This window comes from Manis pentadactyla, chromosome 1, assembly GCF_030020395.1.
Source record: "Manis pentadactyla isolate mManPen7 chromosome 1, mManPen7.hap1, whole genome shotgun sequence".
NCBI lineage: Eukaryota > Metazoa > Chordata > Mammalia > Pholidota > Manidae > Manis > Manis pentadactyla.
Window position 1 is genome coordinate 236581817 of NC_080019.1, and position 27511 is coordinate 236609327.

General features: G+C 40.7%; 1 protein-coding gene across 15 annotated transcripts in view; it reads left to right on the forward strand.

Moving 5' to 3' along the window:
• The window catches only part of MAP4 (microtubule associated protein 4), a 182089-nt gene that overhangs the window by 61832 nt on the left and 92746 nt on the right, over positions 1-27511 (forward strand). For 11 of the 15 annotated variants that reach the window (XM_036877690.2, XM_036877685.2, XM_036877691.2 and 8 more), the window contains one exon: positions 23933-24171. In XM_036877690.2, coding sequence (XP_036733585.2) covers positions 23949-24171 — 223 coding nt within the window. In that variant the 5' untranslated portion in view covers positions 23933-23948. Of the gene's footprint in view, positions 1-12174; positions 12229-12512; positions 12645-23932; positions 24172-27511 lie in introns of those variants that run through there. The other 4 variants (XM_036877692.2, XM_057488139.1, XM_036877678.2 and 1 more) reach the window with 4 other exon arrangements.

Here is a 27511-nt window from a genome sequence, read left to right on the forward strand (position 1 = left end):
AAGTATCTCTGTCCTGAATGGACAAATCTTAATAGAATAAAAAAAGGCAAGTAGGCCCCATGTCCAAGGTGGAGCAGTGTTTGGTGGACTGCCCAGTTTCAAGGGTGGACAGCCCCTCATGCAGTAGAAAAACCTTTAAAAATAAAGCTCCACTTCGCTAAAAGAATTCCTCCTGACAATTGCCAGGATAGACAGTGTAAACCCCTTTTATTAAGTATACATAAACCTCAAGACGGACCCGGTGCAGATGTCATTGGAGTAGATACTATGGGAAAGTTTGGTCTTAATTTAATCAAAGGCAAGACTGCAAGACTTCACCCATAGTGGCCACCCCCAATTATGAGGGAAATATTGAGCCAGAGCTTCTCCAAAATGACCCTAGACTAGTTTACTGTAACAGATAAAAGACCCTAAAACAGACTCTTGAAATGAGACAAGTTATGGAGACACCAATGTCTGGGTACAGTGGGTTAAATTTTCAGTACTCGCTTTGAATAAAAGCGATTGTTATGCATGTGCTGCTGGATGGCCACAGGTGCAGGTGGTCCCATTCCCTCTGTGCTGGGACACAGACCCCACTGAGATGAACTGTATGTTAGCCATGTACCAGGACAAGGACGCTTGGGGAAATGAGACTTGCAAGGGCTTGTCTTTACTCTTTCATGCACTAAAGAAGTCAGAGCCAAGGGCAATCCCCTCTTTTTCCATAGGGAAGATGAATCACCTCTCATGCCTATCTAGGCAAGGGGAAGGTTTCAAAACTCCTGTGGAGAATTACTGACTTGTACCCATGTCCTAAATGTCTCTAAAGAGGGCAACTTCTCGAAATTATGCATCCCCCAAGTGGATGTTTGGTGGTACTAGGGAAAGGGGAACCTGTGCTACTTGTTGCCACCCACCTGGACTAGGACTTGTGCTTTAGTCCAATTGGCCATTCCATTTACCCTGGCATTTCTCTCCACACCCAATGAAAAAAAGTGTTTTCATAGAAGTTGTAGATCATTATAAGGCACCACTTTAGCTAATGAATTAGCTGAAAACTGGCACCAGTGACCCTTTTATAGACTGGTTGGAAAAATGGTTTGGAAAATAGAAAGGTATAGTTGCCTCTGTTTTAACATCCCTCGTTATAGTTGTGAGACTTAACTGCTGTAGATGCTGTATCACCCCTTGTGTGAGAGGCTTGGCTCAAAAGCTTATAAAGGCAGCCATAAACAAGCAGGTACCTATGACCTACACCCAAAATAATCTTACTAAAAAAAAATTTGAACTATGAGGAAGAGAGTGAAAAGCTATTAGAGAAATTTGAGAAAGGACCAAGTGTAAATTAAAATACATTACTGGGAATAAAATCAGGAATTCTTAGATAAAAAGAGGGGGGAACTGTTAGGAAAGAGTTTAAAGCCTAAATGTGATTTACTCCCACTAGGATGTTTAAACATTTTAACAGTAAGGTATTAACAAAGGGCCACGTGGAGGAAGCTGCTCGGGCTGAGGGTGGGGGAGGGGGAATTGATAAGGGCCTGGCGATACCTGTTTGGGTTTTTTAAACCTACCAATAAGATTAAGACGAATGTAAAGGAAAGATATAACTGCCTTAGGCGACGTCCGGAAAAGAATGTGAACCCTGTAGTACTCAGCCAATGAGGAACCAGGGGAGGGACTCATGTACTAGGAGATAAATTATTGGCGCCAAACTCCCCAGGTGTGCCTGCCCACCAGACACCCGGCAAGACCGTCATTAAAGCCTCGCTCCGCTATTCTTTGTCTCCGTGTCCACTTACTGAATTTGGACCAGTGGGTGTGTGTCTCACATGAGGGTGACCAGCACGGAGACCTGGCTTACATGGTCTGTGGTCGCAGACAGCATGATCGTTCTGGCACAAGTCATGTTTGGAAAATAGAAGAAAGGAGGTGTATATTCTTAATTAGTGATGACTCTTCAACCTTGAATCTGTTTATTCTTTTTCCAGTTCTGTAGAGTTTTTGTAGTTTTGGCACCTCAGATGAGTTTTGAATTAGACATGGTTCTTACTAATTTCCACCTTACTATTTTAGAAGTGCCTGATTAGCGCTTTTGCTTTGTTGGTTTTGTCATTGTGGTCCACCTTCCGTGGATGGTAGTTGGCAGAGGAAAGACGTGCGTGTCACGTAGACGTGGCCCTGCTCCCGTGGGACCTGTAGTGTTTGTCCGACTGCACCGCAGCTCCAGCCACTCTGAGCAGCAGATGCAGGTGACATGTTCCCTTGGAACCTGGCGCCAGATTTCGAAAAGGAACCACAGAAAGTCAATTATTGATATGGACCTTGATTTCAAGATTTTGACAGAAACGAGGGAGTGAAGACAGTTTGAAGTATAGAGAGCAGTGTGGGTGATAGTGTCAGTGGTGTGCCGTAAGATGGCAGCTGGTCCCACGTGGCTAAAATACGTGGAGACCCTGCAGGGACAAGGGACAAGGTTGTGGTGTTGCTGGGCAGCTGCGTCTGGGGAGGTCCCGCTGCACACCAGGGGAAGCTCTGGGAGAAACCCCGGCCTGGACGGGGGAGGGTTCTTGACTCTGACAGAGTAGGAATTCTCCAGCTGGTCGGACAAGTGCAGGTAAAGAAGGAATGCATTAAAGTGAGAGTAGAAGGGAATGGCAGCAGCCGTGCAGGCAACAAAGAGGAAGGAAGAGCAGAGGGAGGCTCAAGTCTAGAAAACAGGATGAAATAGCAAAGTAACAAAGATGCTTACCAGTGGAAGAGTGCAGACAAAACGCAGTAAGTTGAGCAGAGAGAAGGCTTTACTGTAAAAGTACACACTTGAAAGGGGAGTGCCAGCCGCCTCAGAGAGGAGGTGCACTTAAGGGCTTAGGATTCTGTCATTTAAGGCTATCCAGAGTGGGGCAAAGGGCGGGGGGTGGGGTGGGAGTTGTTGGACATAGGCCTGACTTGTGGTCTCATGATATCTCTGTACAGTCAGTCCTCTAGGTAATTCTGTAAGAAAAACTTAACACAAGGAATGTATTGATCTTGTTCTTCTCTGAGATGGTGGTTTCCCTCACACTGGAAGCATGTCAGGACTGCTTGCCCCGCCTTAAGATAGGGTGGGTTATTGTCTGATTACCATAAAATATGTTAGGAGTCTTACCTCCTAACTCCCCTGTGTTTAAAATGGAGTGTCAGCCTTAAGATGGGGTCCCTCCTGTTCTCACCGTACTGTGTATATGTCAGCATTCTTCATCACAGGCAGGGAAAGTTAACCATGGCGCTTGTCCCGTGGCCCTGCCCCACCTCAGTGGTAGATCACAGGACTGAGTCTTACTAGGATTGTGCGGCCTTGATATCACACCAAGGGATTTGGAATTTTTTTGTTTAATAGGCATTTGGGGTCCTTTTAAATACCCTGGCATGTTTTCCTGACGTTCAGGACTTTTTCCAACTGCCTTCACACTCTAAGAAGAAAAGGTAGGGCAAAAAAAAAAAAAATCGACTTTGAAGTATAGTGATGCCATTGTGTCAAATAAAAGCAGAAAACTATAGAATTCCAAGGTTGTGTTTTTTTTTTTTTTTTTTTAAGATAATTATTTCTTATTGAAGGGTAGGTGACACACAGTATTACATTACATTAGTTTCAGGTGCACAACACAGTGATTCAACATTTATATACATGACAATTCTAGGTTCCAGCTATCACCCTACCAAGCTGTTACAATATCTTGACTATATTCCTTATGCTATACATTACATCCCGGTTACTTATTTATTTTACCATTGGAAGTCTGTCCTTTTTTTTTTTTTTTTTGTGAGGGCATCTCTCATATTTATTGATCAAATGGTTGTTAACAACAATAAAATTCTGTATAGGGGAGTCAATGCTCAATGCACAATCATTACTCCACCCCAAGCCTAATTTTCGTCAGTCTCCAATCTTCTAAAGCATAACAAACAAGTTCTTACATGGAGAACAAATTCTTACATAGTGAATAAGTTACATGGTGAACAGTACAAGGGCAGTCATCACAGAAACTTTCGGTTTTGCTCATGCATTATGAACTATAAACAGTTCAAATATGAATACTCATTTGATTTTTATACTTGATTTATATGTGGATACCACATTTCTCCCTTTATTATTATTATTTTTAATAATAAAATGCTGAAGTGGTAGGTAGATACAAGAATAAGGTAGAAAACATAGTTTAGTGTTGTACAAGAGCAAATGTAGATGATAAGGTGTGTGCCTGTAGACTATGTGTTAATCCAAGCTAGACAAGGGCAATAAAACATCCACGTATGCAGAAGATTTCTCTCAGAACAGCGGGGGTGAGGTTCTAAGCCTCACCTCTGTTGATCCCCAATTTCTCACCTGATGACCCCCCTGCGACTGTGCCTGTCTTAGGTTGTTCCTCCCTTGAGGAATCTTACCCGTCTCTGGCTAACCAGTCATCTTCCAGGGCCATACAGGGAAATGTAAAGTTGGTAAGTGAGAGAGAAGCCTTATTGTTTGAAATGGTTAGATTTTTACTTCTTTGCATATTTATGCCCTGTAGCTTCTATGCCTAGCATTTGTCTTGAGGTATCTTTACCACTTGGAAGAATTATGATACTCGGTAAATTTGATATGAGGCAAGAATTCTATTTAAGGGTTGTAATTAGGAAGGAAGAAGAAAAGCTACAGAAATGAAGAAAACATGGGAAGATTGATTATTTCTTTGACATATCTTCTTGTAGAGTAACTTCAGCATGTATAGGTTTTAAGCTACTACTTAAATTGTGCACACACATTAACATAATAGGAGTATAGTTACGTAACCAAAGCATACCTGTAATTACCAGCCATCTCCAGTGAAACCAAGAAAACCAGTTAGGCACCTTAGGCATTTGTGAAAACATCTATGATATGGTGGATATTGTCCAACTGAACTTGAACAGTCTAAGAGAAATCAGACAAATTAAAACAACCCATTCCTGGGGAATGTTCACATCCCATATGTTCTTTTAACAGTAAATAGTCTGCAGTTGTAAGATTTTGGAGTGCTACAATTTGCACTTCTCCAAATTCTTGGTTGAGTTCCAACAGTATAGATCCAGTCAAATTTGTTGTTTTACTGTATGCACAGGCCAGCTTAGATATCTCCTTCCTCATTCCCATGGCAAGTCCAGGAGCTGGTGGGATGAGTGCATTTACAGCTGTAGCAGTGCGTGGATCTTTGTTGGGGTTTTTTGCTGATCATCTTCTGGCATGAGTCTTCCAGAGAGTGCTGATGTTGGAAGTTCTTTTTCATATCGTATCTTAGTTCATTTTCGGAGTAGCCCAATTAGGCTTTGGTCCTCTGTATAAACACAAACAGACCCTTTGCCTACACTTTTATATGCCCTTTATACCCTTGTGTAGAACTCATTGGAGGTTACCACACAGGAACTGCCCTTTTTTTTTTTTTTTTTTGTATCACTAATATACACTTACATGATGAATATTATGTTTACTAGGCTCTCCCCTATACCAGGTCCCCCCTGTAAACCCCTTTACAGTCACTGTCCATCAGCATAGCAAAATGTTGTAGAATCACTACTTGCCTTCTCTGTGTTGTACAGCCCTCCCTTTTCTCCTACCCCCCCATGCATGCTAATCTTAGTACCCCCCTACTTCTCCCCACCCCTTATCCCTCCCTACCCACCCATCCTCCCCAGTCCCTTTCCCTTTGGTACCTGTTAGTCCATTCTTGAGTTCTGTGATTCTGCTGCTGTTTTGTTCCTTCAGTTTTTCCTTTGTTCTTATATTCCACAGATAAGTGAAATCATTTGGTATTTCTCTTTCTCCGCTTGGCTTGTTTCACTGAGCATAATACCCTCCAGCTCCATCCATGTTGCTGCAAATGGTTGGATTTGCCCTTTTCTTATGGCTGAGTAGTATTCCATTGTGTATATGTACCACATCTTCTTTATCCATTCATCTACCGATGGACATTTAGGTTGCTTCCAATTCTTGGCTACTGTAAATAGTGCTGCGATAAACATAGGGGTGCACTGATCTTTCTCATACTTGATTGCTGCATTCTTAGGGTAAATTCCTAGGAGTGCAATTCCTGGGTCAAATGGTAGGTCTGTTTTGAGCATTTTGATGTACCTCCATACTGCTTTCCACAATGGTTGAACCAACTTACATTCCCACCAGCAGTGTAGGAGGGTTCCCCTTTCTCCACAGCCTCGCCAACATTTGTTGTTGTTTGTCTTTTGGATGGCAGCCATCCTTACTGGTGTGAGGTGATACCTCATTGTAGTTTTAAGTTGCATTTCTCTGATAATTAGGGGTGTGGAGCATCTTTTCATGTGTCTGTTGGCCATCTGTATTTCTTTTTTGGAGAACTGTCTGTTCAGTTCCTCTGCCCATTTTTTAATTGGGTTATTTGTTTTTTGTTTGTTGAGGCGTGTGAGCTCTTTATATATTCTGGACGTCAAGCCTTTATCGGATGTGTCATTTTCAAATATATTCTCCCATACTGTAGGGTTCCTTTTTGTTCTATTGATGGTGTCCTTTGCTGTACAGAAGCTTTTCAGCTTAATATAGTCCCACTTGTTCATTTTTGCTGTTGTTTTCCTTGGCGGGCGAGATATGTTCAAGAAGAGGTCACTCATGTTTATGTCTAAGAGGTTTTTGCCCATGTTTTCTTCCAAGAGTTTAATGATTTCATGACTTACATTCAGGTCTTTGATCCATTTTGAGTTTACTTTTGTATATGGGGTTAGACAGTGGTCCAGTTTCATTCTCCTACATGTAGCTGTCCAGTTTTGCCAGCACCATCTGTTGAAGAGACTGTCATTTTGCCATTGTATGTCCATGGCTCCTTTATCAAATATTAATTGACCATATATGTCTGGGTTAATGTCTGGATTCTCTAGTCTGTTCCATTGGTCTGTGGCTCTGTTCTTGTGCCAGTACCAAATTGTCTTGATTACTGTGGCTTTATAGTAGAGCTTGAAGTTGGGGAGTGAGATCCCCCCCTACTTTATTCTTCTTTCTCAGGATTGCTTTGGCTATTCGGGGTCTTTGGTGTTTCCATATGAATTTTTGAATTATTTGTTCCAGTTCATTGAAGAATGTTGCTGGTAGTTTCATAGGGATTGCATCAAATCTGTATATTGCTTTGGGCAGGATGGCCATTTTGACAATATTAATTCTTCCTAGCCACGAGCATGGGATGAGTTTCCATCTGTTAGTGTCCCCTTTAATTTCTCTTAAGAGTGACTTGTAGTTTTCAGAGTATAAGTCTTTCACTTCTTTGGTTAGGTTTATTCCTAGGTATTTTATTTTTTTTGATGCAATTGTGAATGGAGTTGTTTTTCTGTTTTCTCTTTCTGTTGGTTCATTGTTAGTGTATAGGAAAGCCACAGATTTCTGTGTATTGATTTTGTATCCTGCAACTTTGCTGTATTCCGATATCAGTTCTAGTAGTTTTGGGGTGGAGTCTTTAGGGTTTTTTATGTACAGTATCATGTCATCTGCAAATAGCAACAGTTTAACTTCTTCTTTACCTATCTGGATTCCTTGTATTTTTTTGTTTTGTCTGATTGCTGTGGCTAGGACCTCCAGTACTATGTTAAATAGCAGTGGGGAGAGTGGGCATCCCTGTCTACTTCCCGATCTCAGAGGAAATGCTTTCAGCTTCTCGCTGTTCAATATAATGTTGGCTGTGGGTTTATCATAGATGGCCTTTATTATGTTGAGGTACTTGCCCTCTATTCCCATTTTGCTGAGAGTTTTTATCATGAGTGGATGTTGAACTTTGTCAAATGCTTTTTCAGCATCTATGGAGATAATCATGTGGTTTTTGTCTTTCTTTTTGTTGATGTGGTGGATGATGTTGATGGACTTTCGAATGTTGTACCATCCTTGCATCCCTGGGATGAATCCCACTTGGTCATGGTGTATGATCCTCTTGATGTATTTTTGAATTCGGTTTGCTAATATTTAGTTGAGTATTTTTGCATCTACGTTCATCAGGGATATTGGTCTGTAGTTTTCTTTTTTGGTGGGGTCTTTGCCTGGTTTTGGTATTAGGGTGATGTTAGCTTCATAGAATGAGTTTGGGAGTATCCCCTCCTCCTCTATTTTTTGGAAAACTTTAAGGAGAATGGGTATTATGTCTTCCCTGTATGTCTGATAAAATTCCGAGGTAAATCCATCTGGCCCGGGGGTTTTGTTCTTTGGTAGTTTTTTGATTACCGCTTCAATTTCGTTGCTGGTAATTGGTCTGTTTAGATTTTCTGTTTCTTTCTGGGTCAGTCCTGGAAGGTTGTATTTTTCTAGGAAGTTGTCCATTTCTCCTAGGTTTCCCAGCTTGTTAGCATATAGGTTTTCCTAGTATTCTCTAATAATTCTTTGTATTTCTGTGGGGTCCGTCGTAATTTTTCCTTTCTCGTTTCTGATACTGTTGATTTGTGTTGACTCTCTCTTCTTCTTAATACGTCTTGCTAGAGGCTTATCTATTTTGTTTATTTTCTCGAAGAACCAGCTCTTGGTTTCATTGATTTTTGCTATTGTTTTATTCTTCTCAATTTTATTTATTTCTTCTCTGATATTTATTATGTCCCTCCTTCTGCTGACCTTAGGCCTCATTTGTTCTTCTTTTTCCAATTTCGGTAATTGTGACATTAGACCATTCATTTGGGATTGTTCTTCCTTTTTTAAATATGCTTGGATTGCTGTATACTTTCCTCTTAAGACTGCTTTTGCTGCGTCCCACAGAAGTTGGGGCTTAGTGTTGTTGTTGTCATTTGTTTCCATATATTGCTGGATCTCCATTTTGATTTGGTCATTGATCCATTGATTATTTAGGAGCGTGTTGTTAAGCTTCCATGTGTTTGTGAGCCTCTTTGCTTTCTTTGTACAGTTTATTTCTAGTTTTATGCCTTTGTGGTCTGAAAAGTTGGTTGGTAGGATTTCAATCTTTTGGAATTTTCTGAGGCTCTTTTTGTGGCCTAGTATATGGTCTATTTTGGAGAATGTTCCATGTGCACTTGAGAAGAATGTATATCCTGTTGCTTTTGGATGTAGAGTTCTGTAGATGTCTATTAGGCCCATCTGCTCTACTGTGTTGTTCAGTGCTTCCGTGTCCTTACTTATTTTCTGCCCGGTGGATCTATCCTTTGGGGTGAGTGGTGTGTTGAAGTCTCCTAGAATGAATGCATTGCAGTCTATATCCCCCTTTAGTTCTGTTAGTATTTGTTTCACATATGCTGGTGCTCCTGTGTTGGGTGCATATATATTTATGATGGTTATATCCTCTTGTTTGACTGAGCCCTTTATCATTATGTAGTGTCCTTCTTTATCTCTTGTTACTTTCTTTGTTTTGAAGTCTATTTTGTCTGATATTAGTACTGCAACCCCTGCTTTCTTCTCACTGTTGTTTGCTTGAAATATGTTTTTCCATCCCTTGACTTTTAGTCTGTACATGTCTTTGGGTTTGAGGTGAGTTTCTTGTAAGCAGCATATAGATGGGTCTTGCTTTTTTATCCATTCTGTTACTCTGTGTCTTTTGATTGGTGCATTCAGCCCATTAATATTTAGGGTGACTATTGAAAGATATGTACTTATTGCCATTGCCGGCTTTAAATTCGTGGTTACCAAAGGTTCAAGGTTAGCCTCTTTAGTATCTTACTGCCTAACTTAGCTCGCTTATTGAGCTGTTATATACACTGTCTGGAGATTCTTTTCTTCTCTCCCTTCTTGTTCCTCCTCCTCGATTCTTCATATGTTGGGTTTTTTGTGCTGTGCTCTTTCTAGGAGTGCTCCCATCTAGAGCAGTCCCTGTAAGATGTTCTGTAGAGGTGGTTTGTGGGAAGCAAATTCCCTCAGCTTTTGTTTGTCTGGGAATTGTTTAATCCCACCGTCATATTTGAATGATAGTCGTGCTGGATACAGTATCCTTGGTTCAAGGCCCTTCCGTTTCATTGCATTAAATATATCATGCCATTCTCTTCTGGCCTGTAGGGTTTCTGTTGAGAAGTCTGATGTTAGCCTGATGGGTTTTCCTTTATAGGTGGCCTTTTTCTGTCTAGCTGCCTTTAAAACTCTTTCCTTGTCCTTGATCTTTGCCATTTTAATTATTATGTGTCTTGGTGTTGTCCTCCTTGGATCCTTTCTGTTGGGGGTTCTGTGTATTTCTGTGGTCTGTTCGATTATTTCCTCCCCCAGTTTGGGGAAGTTTCAGCAATTATTTCTTCCAAGATACTTTCCATCCCTTTTCCTCTCTCTTCTTCTTCTGGAACCCCTATAATACGGATATTGTTCCTTTTTGATTGGTCACACAGTTCTCTTAATATTGTTTCATTCCTGGAGATCCTTTTGTCTCTCTCTATGTCAGCTTCTATGCGTTCCTGTTCTCTGATTTCAATTCCATCAATGGCCTCTTGCATTCTATCCATTCTGCTTATAAACCCTTCCAGAGTTTGTTTCATTTCTGCGATCTCCTTTCTGGCATCTGTGATCTCCCTCCGGACTTCATCATCCCATTTCTCTTGCGTATTTCTCTGCATCTCTGTCAGCATGTTTATGATTCTTATTTTGAATTCTTTGTCAGGAAGACTGGTTAGGTCTGTCTCCTTCTCTGGTGTTGTCTCTGTGATCTTTGTCTGCCTGTAGCTTTGCCTTTTCATGGTGATAGGAATAGTCTGCAGAACTGGGACGAGTGACGGCTGGAAGGACTTCCCTCCTTGTTGGTTTGTGGCCCTCCTCTCCTGGGAGAACAGCGGCCTCTAGTGGCTTGTGCTGCGCAGCTGCGCGCAGACAGGGCTTCTGCTTCCTGCCCGGCTGCTATGGAGTTAATCTCCGCTGTTGCTGTGGGCGTGGCCTGGCTCGGGCAGCTGCTCCAAAATGGTGGAGTCGCGTTGGAGGGGGAGCGGCTGGGAGGCTATTTATCTCCGTAAGGGTCCTCCCTGCTCCCTGCAGCCCAGGGGTTAGGGTGCCCAGAGATCCCGGATTCCCTACCTCTGGATTAAGTGACCCGCCCTGCCCCTTTAAGACTTCCAAAAAGCACCCGCCAAAACAATACAACGACCACCAAAAAAAAAAAAAAAAAATTTTTTTTAAATAAAAAATAAAGTGGCCACTCGTTTTTCTTTATTCTCCGGCGCCAGCCTCAGGCATCTGCTCACTGGTCTTGCTGCCCTGTTTCCCTAGTATTGGGGTCCCTATCCCTTTAAGACTTCCAAAAAGCGCTCACCAAAACAAAACAGCAAAAAAAAAAAAAAAATTGGTCACTTGCTTTTCTTATGTCTTCCGGCACCCGGCCTCCAGTGCCCGCTCACTGTTCTTGCTGCCCTGTTTTCCTAGTATCGAGCGCCCTGCACTCTGGCCCGAATGGCGGGGGCTGGGTGTTCGGCAGCCCTGGGCTCCGTCTCCCTCCCGCTCTGCCTGCTCTTCTCCCGCCGGGAGCTGGGGGGAGGGGCGCTCGGCTCCCGCGGGGCCGGGGCTTGTATCTTACCCCCTTCGCGAGGCGCTGGGTTCTCTCAGGTGCAGATGTGGTCTGGATATTGTCCTGTGTCCTCTGGTCTTTATTCTAGGAAGGGTTGTCTTTGTTATATTTTCATAGATATATGTTGTTTTGGGAGGAGATTTCCGCTGCTCTACTCACGCCGCCATCTTGGCTCCCTCCAAGGTTGTGTCATTTTGTCACGCCCTGCTTGTGTTTCGGGGTTCTCTGGCCCTCAGCCTGACCCTCAGCCCTATCTTCTCTTATAAATGGCCTCTTTTCTCTGGTTCTCTTCTCTGTCATCGTTAAAGTGAGGGAATTAGGTCCTAGATTGTTTGAACCAGTGTTTTTAAAAAAAGCCTTAAGTGGTTAAAATTTTTGGGTAGGTGTAAGCAAACTGAATTTTTTTGTCCTGATTAGGCTGAGGAAGAATAAGAGGGATGAATAATAACATTAAAAAACACTTTCTCATTTCAAAATTTGGGGGCATTAGGTATTACTGAGAATCATATTAAGATTGGCTTCTTTTTAAAAAATTGAGATGAATTGCAGATTGGCTCCTCAGGACAACCGCAGCAGGAATGCAAGTGCTGTGTCATTGCTGTCCCTTGTTCTGGCCCTGTCGCCGGCCTTCACTAGGCATCATGCTGTCTGTGTCACGTGGCTGACAGTGGGAGGTGTCCAGTGTAGAGGATTCTTCTTGGAGAAACAGATTCAAATTTAGGTGGACAGAAAGGTTCCTGTACAGATGTCCAAGATGCTGAACACAAGTTAAGTAAGCAAGGCTTTTCGGCCTTGTGCCTCGAGGGTTTACGTGTGCCCGTGTGCAGTTATTTTTGTATTTAGAGGACAGGGCTGCGTAAGGTAGCGGTGGGAAAAGGGACTCCCGGGAACTATGTGGAAGTAAAATGTATCGGAATGTTGCCGGGTGGTGGCCTCGGCTATTCTCGTAATCAAGAGCTCTCTCCTGTTGCTCATCCTGTGATGAACAGGACAGATGGTGGTCACGAGCAGACCTTGCTGCGCCTGGACAGCTGCCAGGTCCCGATAGCACAGCTGTCGTCCTTGAGGCGTGCCAGGAGGCCCCTGGGGTGGAAAGGCAGTATTCAGGAGGTTTGCAGCCACTGCTCAGGTTAGTCAGGATGTCGCCATTTGCCAGTCTGGTTCTGGTGAAGAGCCGGAGAAATTCAGGTTAGTCTTGAAGATCTTACGCGAATGTGAGCTGTATGAAGTGGTAGCTGATTCCCCTCAAGGGCCTTAATAAAGATTTGGTTTTACTTAGAATGCAATACCTTTTTGATTGAAATATAAATCAAGGTTTTCTGGTTAAGTAAGTTAAAAAACAGAACAGCGTCCGGACAAATAAGGTTCAGCTTGGTAAGTAATAGGCTTCTGAAATAAATTCATTAAATCTGAGGAATCAAGTCCCTATTTAGTGATGAAAGCTTGCTAGGCAAACAAAACAAATACATCATGTTGGATATGAAATCTTCATGATGTAGGCTATACTGCTGAGCATGCCAGACTCTAAGTGGCCTTTGGGACTGGCTGGGACGCTGGGTTTCTTCTAAGCCTGAGGAACGCGTGCTCTGACGCCTGGAGAGCAGCGTGGTGTTGGCTCTTCAGGCCTCTGATTTTCGTCTCATGTAAAACAGCGTAGAAGAAAATGTTAGCCCATGTATCTTTTATGTTATGTTTCTGTGTCTTGTCTGTAATTCACCTCTCTGTCCCTAAAAAGCAGGATAGGATATCAGGCATGGAGAAAATTCAGGTGAGCACTGTGAGCAGCCTCTTGGCTTTAAGAATTGTTGTTAAGTGTTTATTTGTTAAATTGATTATTTGGAACTCAGAATGCATTTCCCTTAGGTAAAGGATGTTTGTAAATGATGATTTTGTTTCTGAACTAGTCCAGGTTAGTGAGAAGGAACTTTCTTCCTTTCTTTTAAAGTTGACATGAGGCAGTATTTAGAAAGATGTCAGATGTACCTTCTGAATCGTGTTACTCCCTTTCTTTTACCTCCTCAGGCCTCTGGGCCCACATACCCTCTCCCTCCTTTGGTACCTTGTCCAGATCTTCCTTCTCACGAGTTTCCTTCCTCCACTAAAGCTCTGAAGCAGCACCTTTGGTGCAGGGTCTGAGAGGCAGGTGGGGGAGGACAGGCACCAGCAGGCCATTTGCAAACTAGATCCCTGATTTCCCTCTCCGCAGACAGAATGAGCAGGGGTCCCAAGTGAGTGACTATAAGTAAGACTGACCTAAGATTTTCAAGAGGAATTCTGGGAGCTTATAAAGTTGCCTACACTTTTGTGTATTTAAATGAGATGGGAATACCATATCATCTGCATAGACATAGAAAATATTTTTAGTTTTGCTGATCAATTCCCGAGTTTGTGATCTAAAGTAAACCGTACAACAGAGAAGGTGTTTGTGACCTCATCGTCTATTCTTATTTTTTATGAGCACATAGCTATTAATAGTAAGCGGGTAGTCAGGAGACCAGAGTCCTGTGCTCCACTGTCATGTTGTGTCCTTTCCTTGTGCCTTAGTTTACCTATTTTCAAACCCCTTTTCACCAGGTAGTTTCACTTCAGGCAGGTAGTCAGAGTGAAAGATCAGACATCCAAAGTGCTGGGCTTGAAAATGGTGTTTTCTTGGTGCCTGGTTAAAAAATATGAGGCTTATTTCTGGCAGAGTGGTGTCAGGTCGCCTTTGATGTTAGCCAGAACCGGGTGGAGTTTCTTAAGCTGCAGTCCAGATTTGCTCAGGCAGGGCACTGTGCACTGGGGAGCTTGTTTTCAGTTTCTGCCTTTGCCAGGAAGCTTTTGCCTTTTTAATAAACCTGAACCCAGTTGAAGAGAGTACCTGATATATAAAATATTAGTCACACATTCAAACTGAAGATCTATATGCAGTTTGTTTACTTATTTCTAATTTAAGTGATGAAACTGGACTATAAGTAGCTTATAGAATAATCGGCCTCAGGGACCCTTTGACATGCACATGCCACTCTAATTTTACACACTAGGGAACTCAGCCCCGGAAGGTGACTCCCTGAAAGCCCCAGTGGAGTCAGGTTAGACCAGAGCTCGGTGAGCCTGGGCACTTCCACGCCGCTTTCTTTTCTTGCCTCCTATTGGCAAACCCATTTAAAGCTGAAACTATATATGAATAGAAGAGGGATAGTGTAAGTAGTCAGTGAGAGATCATCTTTTTACAAGTAGATGCTTTTTATTTACAAGGGGTACATTTTTGCATTGTTCTGAATATCTAGATCTGAGAATAATGCTGTCGTATCCTTTCGTCCATAAAATACATAGCCAAACATTTTAAGATGTAACTAAATATTAAGGGATCTTAAATGATTCTGTAAGTGTGGGATGAAGTTCATTCATGAATTTATTGAAATCAATTCTGGAACACTTGCCGAACCACTTAGGGAATTTATTATACATGCCCACAATGTTTCAGAATAGAATAACTGAAGAATTCAGTGATCTTTTAACTTACTGAAAACTGGGGCTTTCTGGCAAAAGTCAGTACTTTGTCTTCAGCACGCTAGCACTGCCTTTACAGGGCCATTTCCTAGTAGTAGATTGTGTGTGTGTGACACTGCTATTTATATGTAGTGACAGAAGAATGGCTAAATGTTGTGTTGAGGGGCAGGTAGGTGCTGGGGGCTTGGCTGGACGGACTCAGAGCCAAGTGATTTCCTACTCTGTCAGTTCTACCTTCTTAGGCTGAATCTGAGCTGCTGTTCGTACTCCATGAACCACGCGTCTCAGCCCAGGAAGAGGCTTGGGAGGTTGTGAGGGGTAAGGGGAAAGATTATAGTGGATGAAAAGCTGCCCTTTGAGAATCTGTGTTCGGAGGAGTGTGGTTTAAAATATTTGCTTACATTTTCACCTGTGTTCTAAATTAGGAAAAAAGCTTGAGTAGATTGAATGAAATAATGTCGTTATGATAGATTTCTGGAAAAAAAAAATCTGGGCTCTCACTGTCTGTTGTTAAGGGCAGTGCAGATGTCCATTCAAGTGCTCTTTGACTGTGAACCTAATTATCCTTTTTGTTTTTGGTTCATAAAACTTATAAAGGCTTAACTGGAAATTTCTTAACTGCATGCTTAAATCCATGTAATCTGTAGGAAATGCCTAAGAATGTAGATAATCTGAGTTTTTCTTTTGAAAGATTGATTTTACTAAACTGTAGAAACCTACAGAGCATTTCATTTTCACAATTATGCATTTTCCCACCATAGTGGGCTACTTGCTCAAGACAGACACTAATACTAAGGAAAAGATTGTTCTACTGATTACCAAGAGAAGAGGTCGAAGGCTCCTTGTGTATCTGTGGTTTTTTTTCCCGTTTAGTTCTGTCAGTTTTCTTGCATGTACTTGAAAGCTCTGTTGTTACGTGCGTGTACATTTAGATTGTTTTCTCTTCTTGATGAATTGACCCTCTTATTATGTAATATCCCAATGTTCCTGGAAACATTGTTCTGAAGTCTAATTTGTCTTATGTTCATGTAGCCACCCCACCTTCCTTTTGACTGGTATTTTCATGGTCCATCTTTCTCTGTCCTTTTACTTTCAACCCACTTTTTCTTTTATTTTAACCGTTTTCCAGTGTAGAGTTCAGTGGCATTAAGTATATTCATATTGTTGTGCAACCCTCACCACCATCCATCTGCAGAAGCCTTTTCATCTGGCAAACCTAAAACTCTGTGTCCATTAAACAGTGACTTGCATAACCCTTTCCTCCCCAGCCCCTGGCAACTACTGTTCTACTTTTCGTCTCTGATTTTGACTATCCCAATACCTCATATAAGTGGAATTGTAAAGTATTTGACTTCTTGTGACTCTTATTTCACTTAGCACTATGTCCTTAAGACTCAGCCATGTTGTTGCACGTGTCACAATTTCCGTTTTAAGGCCGAATAATATTCCATTGTCTGTATATAGCACATTTTGTTTATCCATTCATTGTCCATGGACATTGGATTGCTTTTACATTTTTGCTATTGTGATTAATGATGTTGTGAACATGGGTGTACAAATATCTCTTTGAGACCCTGCTTTCAATTTTCTTAAATATATACCCAGAAGTAGAGTTGATAGATCACATGATAGTTCTGTTTTTAATATTTTGAGTAACTGCCATATTCTTTTCAATAGTGGCTATACCATTTTCCCTTCCAACTAACAGTACACAGAGTTACATTTTTTTCACATCCTTGTTTTTTTTTAATCTTTTTTTTTGTATCATTAATGTAAAATCACATGGGCAACATTGCAGTTACTGGATTCCCCCCATTTTCAAGACCCCACCACATACCCCATTACAGTCACTGTCCATCAGCGTAGTAAGATACTATAGTATAGTATACTCTGTACTATGTATAGAGTTACTACTTGTCTTCTCTGTGCTATGCTGCCTTCCCCGTGCGCCCACCCCACGCTATGTGTACTAATCGTAATGCCCCTTATTCCCCTTCTCCCTCCCTTCCCACCCATCCTCCCCAGTCCCTTTCCCTTTGGTAACTGTTAGTCCATTCTTGGGTTCTGTGAGTCTGCTGCTGTTTTGTTCCTACAGGTTTTGCTTTGTTCTTATGCTCCACAGATGAGTGAAATCATTTGGTACTTGTCTTTCTCCGCCTGGCTTATTTCACTGAGCATAATATCCTCTAGCTCCATCCCTGTTGTTGCAAATGGTAGGATTTGTTTTCTTCTCATGGCTGAATAGTATTCCATTGTGTATATATACCACATCTTCTTTATCCATTCACCTACTGATGGACACTTAGGTTACTTCCATTTCTTGGCTATTGTAAATAGTGCTGCGATAAACATAGGGGTTCATATGTCTTTTTTCAAACTGGGAAACTGCATTCTTAGGGTAAATTCCTAGGAGTGGAATTCCTGGGTCAAATGGTATTTCTATTTTTAGTTTTTTGAGGAACCTCCATAGTGCTTTCCACAATGGTTGAACTAGTTTACATTCCCATCAGCAGTGTAGGAGGGTTCCCCTTTCTCTGCATTCTTGCCAGCATTTGTTGTTCATAGTCTTTTCTATGCCAGCGATCCTTACTGGTATGAGGTGATATCTCATTGTGGTTTTAATTTGCATTTCCCTGATGATTAGTGATGTGGAGCATCTTTTCATGTGTCTGTTGGCCATCTGAATTTCTTCTTTGGAGAAGTGTCTGTACATATCCTCTGCCCATTTTTTAATAGGGTTATTTGCTTTTTGGGTGTTGAGGCATGTGAGCTCTTTATATATTTTGGATGTTAACCCTTTGTCGGATATGTCATTTACAAATATATTGTCCCATACTATAGGATGCCTTTTTGTTCTGCTGATGGTGTCCTTTGCTGTACAGAAGCTTTTTAGCATGATGTAGTCCCATTTATTAATTTTTGCCTTTGTTTCGCTTGCCTGAAGAGATGTGTTCAGGAAAAAGTTGCTCATGTTTGTATTCAAGAGATTTTTGCCTATATTTTCTTCTAAGAGTTTTATGGTTTCATGACTTAACATCCAGATCTTTGACCCATTTTGAGTTTACTTTTGTGTATGGGTTAGACAATGATTCAGTTTCATTCTCTTTCATGTAGCTGTCCAGTTTTGCCAATACGAGTTGTTGAAGAGGCTGTCATTTCCCCATTGTATATCCATGGCTCCTTTATCATATATTCATTGACCATATATGCTTGGGTTTATATCTGGGCTCTCTAGTCTGTTTCATTGGTCTATGGGTCTTTTCTTGTGCCTGTACAAAATTGTCTTGATTACTGTGACTTTTGTAGTAGAGCTTGAAGTCGGGGAATGCAATCCCCACCCCCCACCCCCGCTTTATTCTTCCTTCTCAGGATTGCTTTGGCTATTTGGGGTCTTTTGTGGTTCCATATGAATTTCAGAACTATTTTCTCTAGTTTGTTGAAGAATGCTGTTGTTATTTTGATAGGGATTGCATTGAATCTATAGATTGCTTTAGGCAGGATGGCCATTTTGACAGTTTTAATTTTTCCTATCCATGAGCATGGGATGTGTTTATTTCTATTTTTATGTTTAATAAAAGTGGGTCTCTTGTAGACTCATACAGGTGGGTCTTGCTTTTTCCTATTGAATCTGAAGATCTCTTTCTTTAAACTGGTATGTTTAGACTATTTATATTTAATAGGATTATTGATATTGTTGGGTTTAAATCTGTCATCTTGCTCTAGTTGCTTTCTGTTTGCTCTATCTGTTCTTTATTTTTCTTTTTCTATCTGTTTTTGGGTTAATTCAATATTTCTTAGGATTCCCCTTTATTCCCATATTAGCTTACAATTTATTTCTTTGTAAAATACTTCAGATTTTAATGAAAGAGTATAAAGAGGGTTTTCTTTCTCTATTTAGATTCACGTGCCCTGGTGATCTTTTAACATTTTTAGCTTAAATGTCTTACTGCTACGACAGTTATCAAATAAAACAACAGTGGCAAATAAACCATGCCTAACACGCACTGCAAAAGACCCAAATGAAGTAGTAAGAGATTTCTTTTTCTAAGTCTGCAATTTCAAAACAAAAAACAAATTATTTTATGGTATTGGTATGGGATCAAATTAAGGAAACTAGCTGCAGGGGCTTGCTAGTGTACCTGACATCAGAATGCTTCACACAGTTGCAGAATTACTTATTTTTTACAGTTTGTATGTAAATTGCACTGTATTTGAGACTAATGAAGCAAAGAAAACAAGTTCCATCTGACTAATGCTAATAGTATACACATTTAACAAACTCATTTGATAAATATTTGAGAATCACAATTTTGATTACAGATTGATAAATCTATATGCTTTAGTAACCATGCTTAGTTTCTAAACAAAATATTAAGTAGAAAATATTGAAAGTGATAAATGAATAATTCAAAATAAGATATTACAGTCACATTATGTAAGTCTGTGTATTGATGGTCATGTGACAGCTACTCTGACAAGAAAGTGTAAAGATTTTAACATCAAAAGTCCATGCTCAGAACCCTGAGATTTAAGTAATCCTTTGTTTTATTTACAGAGAAGCTCTCATTAAATGGTGTACTTTACATCTGTACTGCTTATTAAGTAGTGTTATCAAAATGGGAAATCCAATTACAGCAAAGCCCCTCTGGACCTGCTTTCACCTGCACATGTGACCCAGTAAGTGCGTTGGCGGTCCAGAGCAAAATTTTAATAGTTTACAAATTTTAGAAGAGAATTCAGAGTTCATATAGGAATGATCCCTTCTTTACATGTTCATTAAGAGGTAGTTATTGACTTTAAAAGATGGCTTTACTTAATTGACATTTTTAGACATAAATGAACTTTATCAACTTGGAGTAAAGCAACATGATTCATGGCTTCAGAGTAGAAATTCACCTTTGAAAAAGCAAAGTTATAAATGAGTCATTAGTGATACTTAGCCCTTCTTACTTATTTAAGAGTCAAGTTTTATTAAAATTAGTGGTATAGCATATGTATGATTTTGAAATACTAGTTATTAACGGACACATGTTCATCTTTAGGGTCATCAGCATGGTTGTGAGAATGTAAACATCACATTTGTTTTAAGAAAAGAAATAAAAAATCTTTCTATCACCCTTTTGTGTAGTGGGACCATCTAGAATTTGAAAAGATACCACTTTAAAATCTTGATCAGGAATTATGTTGGCCAGTTCAGATACAAAACCTGACATAAAAAAGCAAGACACATGGAACCAGTCTTAAAATAATTAAAAAAATTTTTTTTAATGTTTTAATTTGGTATCATTAATCTACAATTACATAAAGGACGTTATGTTTACTAGGCTCCCCCCTTCACCAAGTCCCCCCCACATACCCATTCACAGTCACTGTCCATCAACATAGTAAGATGCTGTGACATCACTACTTGTCTTCTCTGTGTTGCACAGCCCTCCCCGTGCACCCCCCCCACTATACATGTTAATCGTAAGGCCCCCTTTCTTTTTTCCCACCCTTATCCCTCCCTTCCCACCCATCCTCCCCAGTCCCTTTCCCTTTGATAACTGTTAGTCCATTCTTGGGTTCTGTGCTTCTGCTGCTGTTTTGTTCCTTCAGTTTTCTTTTGTTCTTATACTCCACATTTGAGTGAAATCATTTGGTACTTGTCCTTCTCCGCCTGGCTTATTTCACTGAGCATAATACCCTCTAGCTCTGTCCCTGTTGTTGAAATGGTAGGATCTGTTTTTTTCTTATAGCTGAGTAATATTCCATTGTGTATATGTACCACATCTTCTTTATCCATTCATCTACTGATGGACATTGAGGTTGCTTCCATATCTTGGCTATTGTAAATAGTGCAGTGATAAACATAGGGGTGCATCTGTCTTTTTCAAACTGGAGTGCTGCATTCTTGGGGTAAATTCCTAGAAGTGGAATTCCTGGGTCAAATGGTATTTCTATTTTGAGCATTTTGAGGAACCTCCATACTGCTTTCCACAATTTGGGTTGAACTAATTTACATTCCCACCAGCAGTGTAGGAGGGTTCCCCTTTCTCCATAACCTCACCAACATTTGTTGTTGTTTGTCTTTTGGATGGCAGCCATCCTTACTGGTGTGAGATGATATCTCATTGTGGTTTTAATTTGCATTTCTCTGATGACAAGCGATGTGGAGCATCTTTTCATGTTTCTGTTGGCCATCTGAGTTTCTTCTTTAGAGAACTGTCTATTCAGCTCCTCTGCCCATTTTTAAATTGTATTATTTGCTTTTTGTTTGTTGAGGTGTGTGAGCTCTTTATATATTTTGGATGTCAACCCTTTATCGGATCTGTCATTTATGAATATATTCTCCCATACTGTAGGGTACCTTTTTGTTCTATTGATGGTATCCTTTGCTGTACAGAAGCTTTTCAGCTTGATATAGTCCCACCTATTCATTTTTGCTTTTGTTTCCCTTGCCCGGGGAGATATGTTCAAGAAGAGGTCACTCATGTTTATGTCTTAAGAGATTTTTGCCTATGTTTTTTTCTAAGAGTTTTATGGTTTCATGACTTACATTCAAGTCTTTGATCCATTTCAAATTTACTTTTGTGTATGGTGTTAGACAGTGATCCAGTTTCATTCTCCTACATGTAGCTGTCCAGTTTTGCCAGCATCATCTGTTGAAGAGACTGTCATTTCCCCATTGTATGTCCATGGCTCCTTTATCGTATATTAGTTGACCATATATGTTTGGGTTAATGTCTGGAGTCTCTATTCTGTTCCACTGGTCTGTGGCTCTGTTCTTGTGCCAGTACCAAATTGTCTTGATTACTGTGGCTTTGTAGTAGACCTTGAAGTTGGGGAGTGAGATCCCCCCCACTTTATTCTTCCTTCTCAGGATTGCTTTAGCTATTCAGGGTCTTTGGTGTTTCCATATGAATTTTTGAACTATTTGTTCCAGTTCATTGAAGAATGCTGTTGGTAGTTTCATAGGGATTGCGTTGAATCTGTATATTGCTTTGGGCAGGATGGCCATTTTGATGATATTATTCTTCCTAGCCAGGAGGAGCATGGGATGAGTTTCCATTTGTTAGTGACGTCTTTAATTTCTCTTAAGAGTGTCTTATAGTTTTCAGGGTATAGGTCTTTAAATTAATTAAAATTTTTGAAAAAAATTTATTTGGAAGTCTATACCAATTCAGTTCATTATCTTTTCAAGTCTTGGTATTTTAGCTTACAGAATATACACAATATGCAGTAGATGTTTTTACCAAGCCTTGTGTGAACCAGCCCCACCTCCAGCAGTCCCTGCATTGGGTGTATGCTGTTTTTCTCTTTCTGAGCACTTGCCTAAAAGAAGTTGGCTTTCCTCCTGAGCTTATCCTCCCTGTACTGTGTTTTGTGTTGTGGAACTGAGTGTACAGTCTTTGCCAGTATGGTTTATCATCTCAGTTCAGCTCTTGTGCTACCACTCTTGTACTTTCTACTTCGCTGAAGCATACAGTAAGGCCTTTAACTGTTGGATTTGGGAATTGGGAATAGGATGGCTTCTGATCTTCAAGGTTTTAGACATACTTGGTTTGTGCGTGTTTTGTAATTGTAGTACCTTCAATGGCTTGGTCCTGTGGGGGAAACTAAAAAGAAACAATGATTGAAAAAGGTCTGTGACTTTCATATTTGAACTGCAGGGTAGTGTAAGTGGGAGGAGCAGAGCGTGTGGGGACAAAGATGGAGATAAATGACTGTAACCCTTGCTGTGTCTTTCTTTTCCTTAGTGAGGTTGTTGGAGACAGTGAGACAATGGAGGACAATTTTAAAGGAGAGTCTGAACATTAGGTAGCTTGAATCATAGTAAATTTTGGCTTTTTAAAACTCGGATTGTGGTTTGTATTAGCTGAGAGTCTTTGGTTGCAAGCAACAGGAATACATTGACTAAATTAGGCAAAAGAATGATTGCGGGTTTGCTCAGTTAGACTTGAAAAAGAAGACAACCAGGGCAACTGAACAGCCACCCCCATGGGTCTTCCCTGCAGGGTGTAGTCCCAAAACAGTCCTTTTCCAGCCACCCACTTCCTATCTTCTGATTGGCCAGACTCTGGTCATGAGCCTTACCCTGTGGTGGTGGGCATTGCTGTGTTGGGGAGATGAGGGAAGAATAAGTTTCTGGGCAGACAGAATCAGTCACCATTAGCACTGTCCATCGGATTGCTGTTTGATTTACCTTCACGTGGTCAGAATATAGCTCACGTGTGACCCTTAAGAGTCTTGGAGTCTCCATTAAATTAGACTCTCTGAGAGCAGAGATAGTACCCTGCACACCTCCTTATTTCCTGCTATGCTATGTATGTTCTGGGAGCTCAGTTCATTGCAGGCCATTTGGCTCTTTTTCCTGCATGATTTGGGTGTTTCCTCAGCTCTTCATGACACATAGGGACCGCCTCATGAAGGGCCCAGCCGCAGCGGCCTGTGTGGTTTGCCTGCATGCTGTCCACGGGCACACGTGAGGAAGCAGTGCTTCCCACAGATTGAGGCCCAGACTCACAGACATGGGTCAAGCAGGTGACTTCATTCGCCTGATAGTAATGTAACTTTTTTTATGGGAATATAGTCTGACCTCTTTTTGTATATTCTTTTAATAATTATTCTTGGAAATGAAGGTACATGGAATAATGGAAAGGATTATTAGGCTTGAAATCAAAAGACCTGATTTGAGACTTACTGTCTGTAAACTTGAATACATTGATTTTCTTTTTGCACTTCATTTTTCTTGTTAATGAGAAGGACAGAATGGGAATTACTCTGTTTGCCTCCTAGAGATGTGAGGGGGAAAAAAGTGGTTACTTTGGTTAAGACTGTGTGTTACTGAACTTTAATTTTCTAATCTGTAAAATGAGGGAATCTCTAAATTTTTAGATTTTAATTCTTTTTTTTTTTTTTTTTTTTTAAAAACAGTGGCCAATGTCTCTGGGAATGTTTTTCCCTTTGCAGTGCTCATGACATGATGCATTTTCCCCCTTCCCCAGGCAGTTGCAGTGCAGCATGGCTGACCTCAGTCTTGCAGATGCATTAACAGACCCGTCTCCAGAAATTGAGGAAGAGATAAAACGGGACTTCATTGCCACACTGGAGGCAGAGGCCTTTGATGATGTTGTGGGAGAAACAGTTGGAAAAACAGACTATATTCCTCTCCTGGATGTTGATGAGAAAACTGGGAATTCAGAGTCAAAGAAGAAACCGTGCTCAGATACTAGCCAGAATGAAGGTAAGTGATTAAGCCAAACCGGACATAATAGGTTCAGAAAGTAGATTGGGAATTACCCTTCAGTTGAATGTGTTTTCATTAACCTACAGATTATTTTTAACCCTGAAGTGTCTTCTGTAATGTGTCAACTGCCATATGAACTGTGATGGCTTTTCTTTTAAAGTAGCTTCTAAAGATAGATGCATGAAATTCTGTGTTTGCATCAGACTTAATTTAAAATGGCATCAGTTTCCACTTGTCTATGGGAGTGATCCCAGGTCCGGATTACAACATGGATTAAATCCTTTAAAAGAGGTTTGCTGCTTTTGAATATTGCTGGATCAAATTTGCTAATACTTGGTTGAGGATTTTTGCATCTGTTCACGTGGAATATTGGTCTGCCGCTTTCTCCTGATGCCTTTGTGTGGTCCTAGAATTAGGGTTGTGCTAGCATCCTAAAATAAGTTGGGAGGTGTTCCCTTCTCTTCTGTTTCTAGAACAGTTTGTGTAGAATTGATGTTTTCTCCTTGAATGTTTGATAGACTTAGTGAAGCCATCTGAGCCTGGAATTTTCCTGGTCAGGTTACTAGGAATTCAGTTCCTAGGAGAGGTATAGAACCATTCAGGTTATCTATTTCTTCTCAAGTGAGCTTTAACAGTTTGTATCTATCAAGGAATTGGACTGTTTTTTGTCAAATTTATGGAGGTAATATTGTAATATTTACTTTATTGTTTTAGTGCTTGTAGAATCCATTGCTATTTTCCTTCTTTCATCCATTTTTGGTAATCTGTGTCCTTTTCTCAGTGATTTTGTATAGACGTTTATCAATTACTGATCTTTTAAAGATACAGCTTTTGGTTTCATAGATATTTTTCTGTTGTTTTTCTGTTTTCAACTTCTGCTTATATCTTTAATATTTCCTTCCTTCTGCTTATTTTGAGTTGATTTGCTCTTTTTCTAGTTTTTTTAAGGTGGCAGCTTAGATAATTTCTTTTAAAAGCATTTAAAAAAATTGAGATAATTGATGAAAAATAGTTTCAGGTGTACAATATACGATTGCACACAAGTATACATTGTGAAATGATCACCACATGCAGTCTAGTTAACATTTGTCACTCACATAGTGACAGACTTTTTCCCTTGTGATGAGAATTTTTAAGATCTATTCACTTAGCAACTTCCAAATATGCAGCATAGTACAGTGTACAATGCAGTATGCAGCTCTGTGTGGCACCCAGCATGGTGCACAGCTTTACCAGCTGTGCTCTCCATGCTGCACTTCACATCCTTTTACTTTGAAAGCATTTCTTTTTTAATATTTAAAGTGGGTTTCCTATAGACAGGATATAGATGGGTGTTGTTTTTTTTTTTGTCCATCTGAGTATCATTGTCTTTTAATTGGTGTTTTTAGATGATTTATATTTAATGTGATTATAGGTATGGTTGGGTTTAAGTCCATTTTATTAGTTGCTTTCTATTTCTTCCATCTGTTTTTTCTTTTTCTGGTTCCTTTTGGATTACTTGATTATTTCTCATGATACTACTTTTAACTCTAATATTGGCTTGTTACGTGTATTTTTTTTAAAAATTGTTTTATATTCTACCTAGAGTTTATAGTGTACATCTTTAATTTCTTCCAGTTGGCCTCAGTAGTATTGTACCACTTCACATAAAGTGTAAAATTCCATGCAAAATAGTAAATGCACTTTGTTCATCTTTCCCATTATTGTCATATACTTAATTTAACATATGTTACTAACTTACAGTGTTACATCTTTGCTTTAGATCATCAGTTATCTTTTAAAACAATAAAAAATATGGAAAAATACCTCTCATATTTACTTAAATTTTTGCCATTTTGAATAGTCTTTGTTTCTTTGTGTAGACCCAGATTTCTGTCTATCACCATACTCCTTCTGCCTGAAAAACTTGCTTTAGCATTTCTTACAGCATAGGACTGCTTAGCAGTGAGTCACCTCAGCCTTATTTTTTTTAAAATTTGAGACATCAACGTTCCCAGTATTTGAAGACACTCGGCCTCAGTGCCGCGCCCGGGCCGCCCACCCCCGCCACCCGCGCAGTTCCTCGGAGGCGCCCTCTTGCTCTGCCCCTTCTTCCCTCTGACTCCCTTCAAGATTTTGTCCTTATTTCTGGTTAGCAGTTTGAGTATGTTGTGTTTAGGTGATATTTTGGCATTTGTCCCACTTAGAGTTCTCTGAGCTTGTTCTGTGCTTTGATGTGGTTCAGTAAGTTTAGAAGTTTTTTGGTTATCTTTTAAAATTTCTCTTTGCCTCATTCTTCCTCTTTTCTGGAATTCCACCTATGTTTTTGTTACAGGTTTCGGTATTGTCCCACAGCTTTAGGATGCTGTTTTTCTCTCCTTCTTCTCCTTTGTGTTTCATTTTGGGCACTTTGATGTGCCTTTGAGTTCTCTGGTCGTGCTCCTCGCTGCCTTGGGTCTGCTGATGAGCCCTTATATCTTCTTTAATATCTTCTCTGTTTCTAATTTCTAGCACTTCTGTTTGGCTCTTTCATACGGTTTCCATTTTTCCGCTGAAATTCCTCATTTGTTCATGCATATTTCTGTCTTTTCCTCTGTAGACCCTAGCATGTTAATCGTAATTACTTTAAATCTCAGCCTGGTGATTTGAATGTCTGGATCACCTCTGAGCAGTTTCCTTTTGTCTCTGGATGGTGTTTGTTTTCTGGCACTTTTTATGTGTCTCTTAATTTTTGAGGGAATGCTGGGCTTCACATGTAAAAAGTTGTGACTGAGATAAAATGTATTTCTGCCTAACGAGGGCGTGCCCCTCACTGACCAGCTAACTAAATGAAAGGGCGGCCGGGGCAGGAGCCGAGCTGAGTTTGGTTTTGTGGCCAGTCCGACCGTCTTCAGACTCCTTTATTCCTGCACTTCGAGGGGGCGGCGCGTGAGCCTGGGGTGCCTTCCCAGGGCCCGTCCACCGCTCAGGGTCTTACCACGCTCTTGCCCCTCCCTTACGAGAGGAGTGCAAGCTGGTGGTGGGCAGGCGTGTCTTTTTTGGTTTTTGGTCCTGGTTTACGTGCGGTCCTGCGTGGTTTGTTCCGTGGTTGGGTCCGTAATACGGTCCCTCTCAGAGTGCCTGCTTGGTCTTCCGATGGTACCCGTGTAGGGTCCCGGGCAGGATGTTTTCTTGCTGTGCCCCGGAGGTCAGAGGGTATTTTCCTCTTACTCTTTGACCAGCTGTAGCCCCTGGGGCTCACCAGGGTTGGTATTCCTCCCCCAAAGCTTCAGGCTTTTGTTTGCATAGGGTAGAAGTCCCCAGGGGCAGGGCTTCTCCACGTCTGCACCCAGGAGGGAGGCTTTCCCTGGCCTCCCTC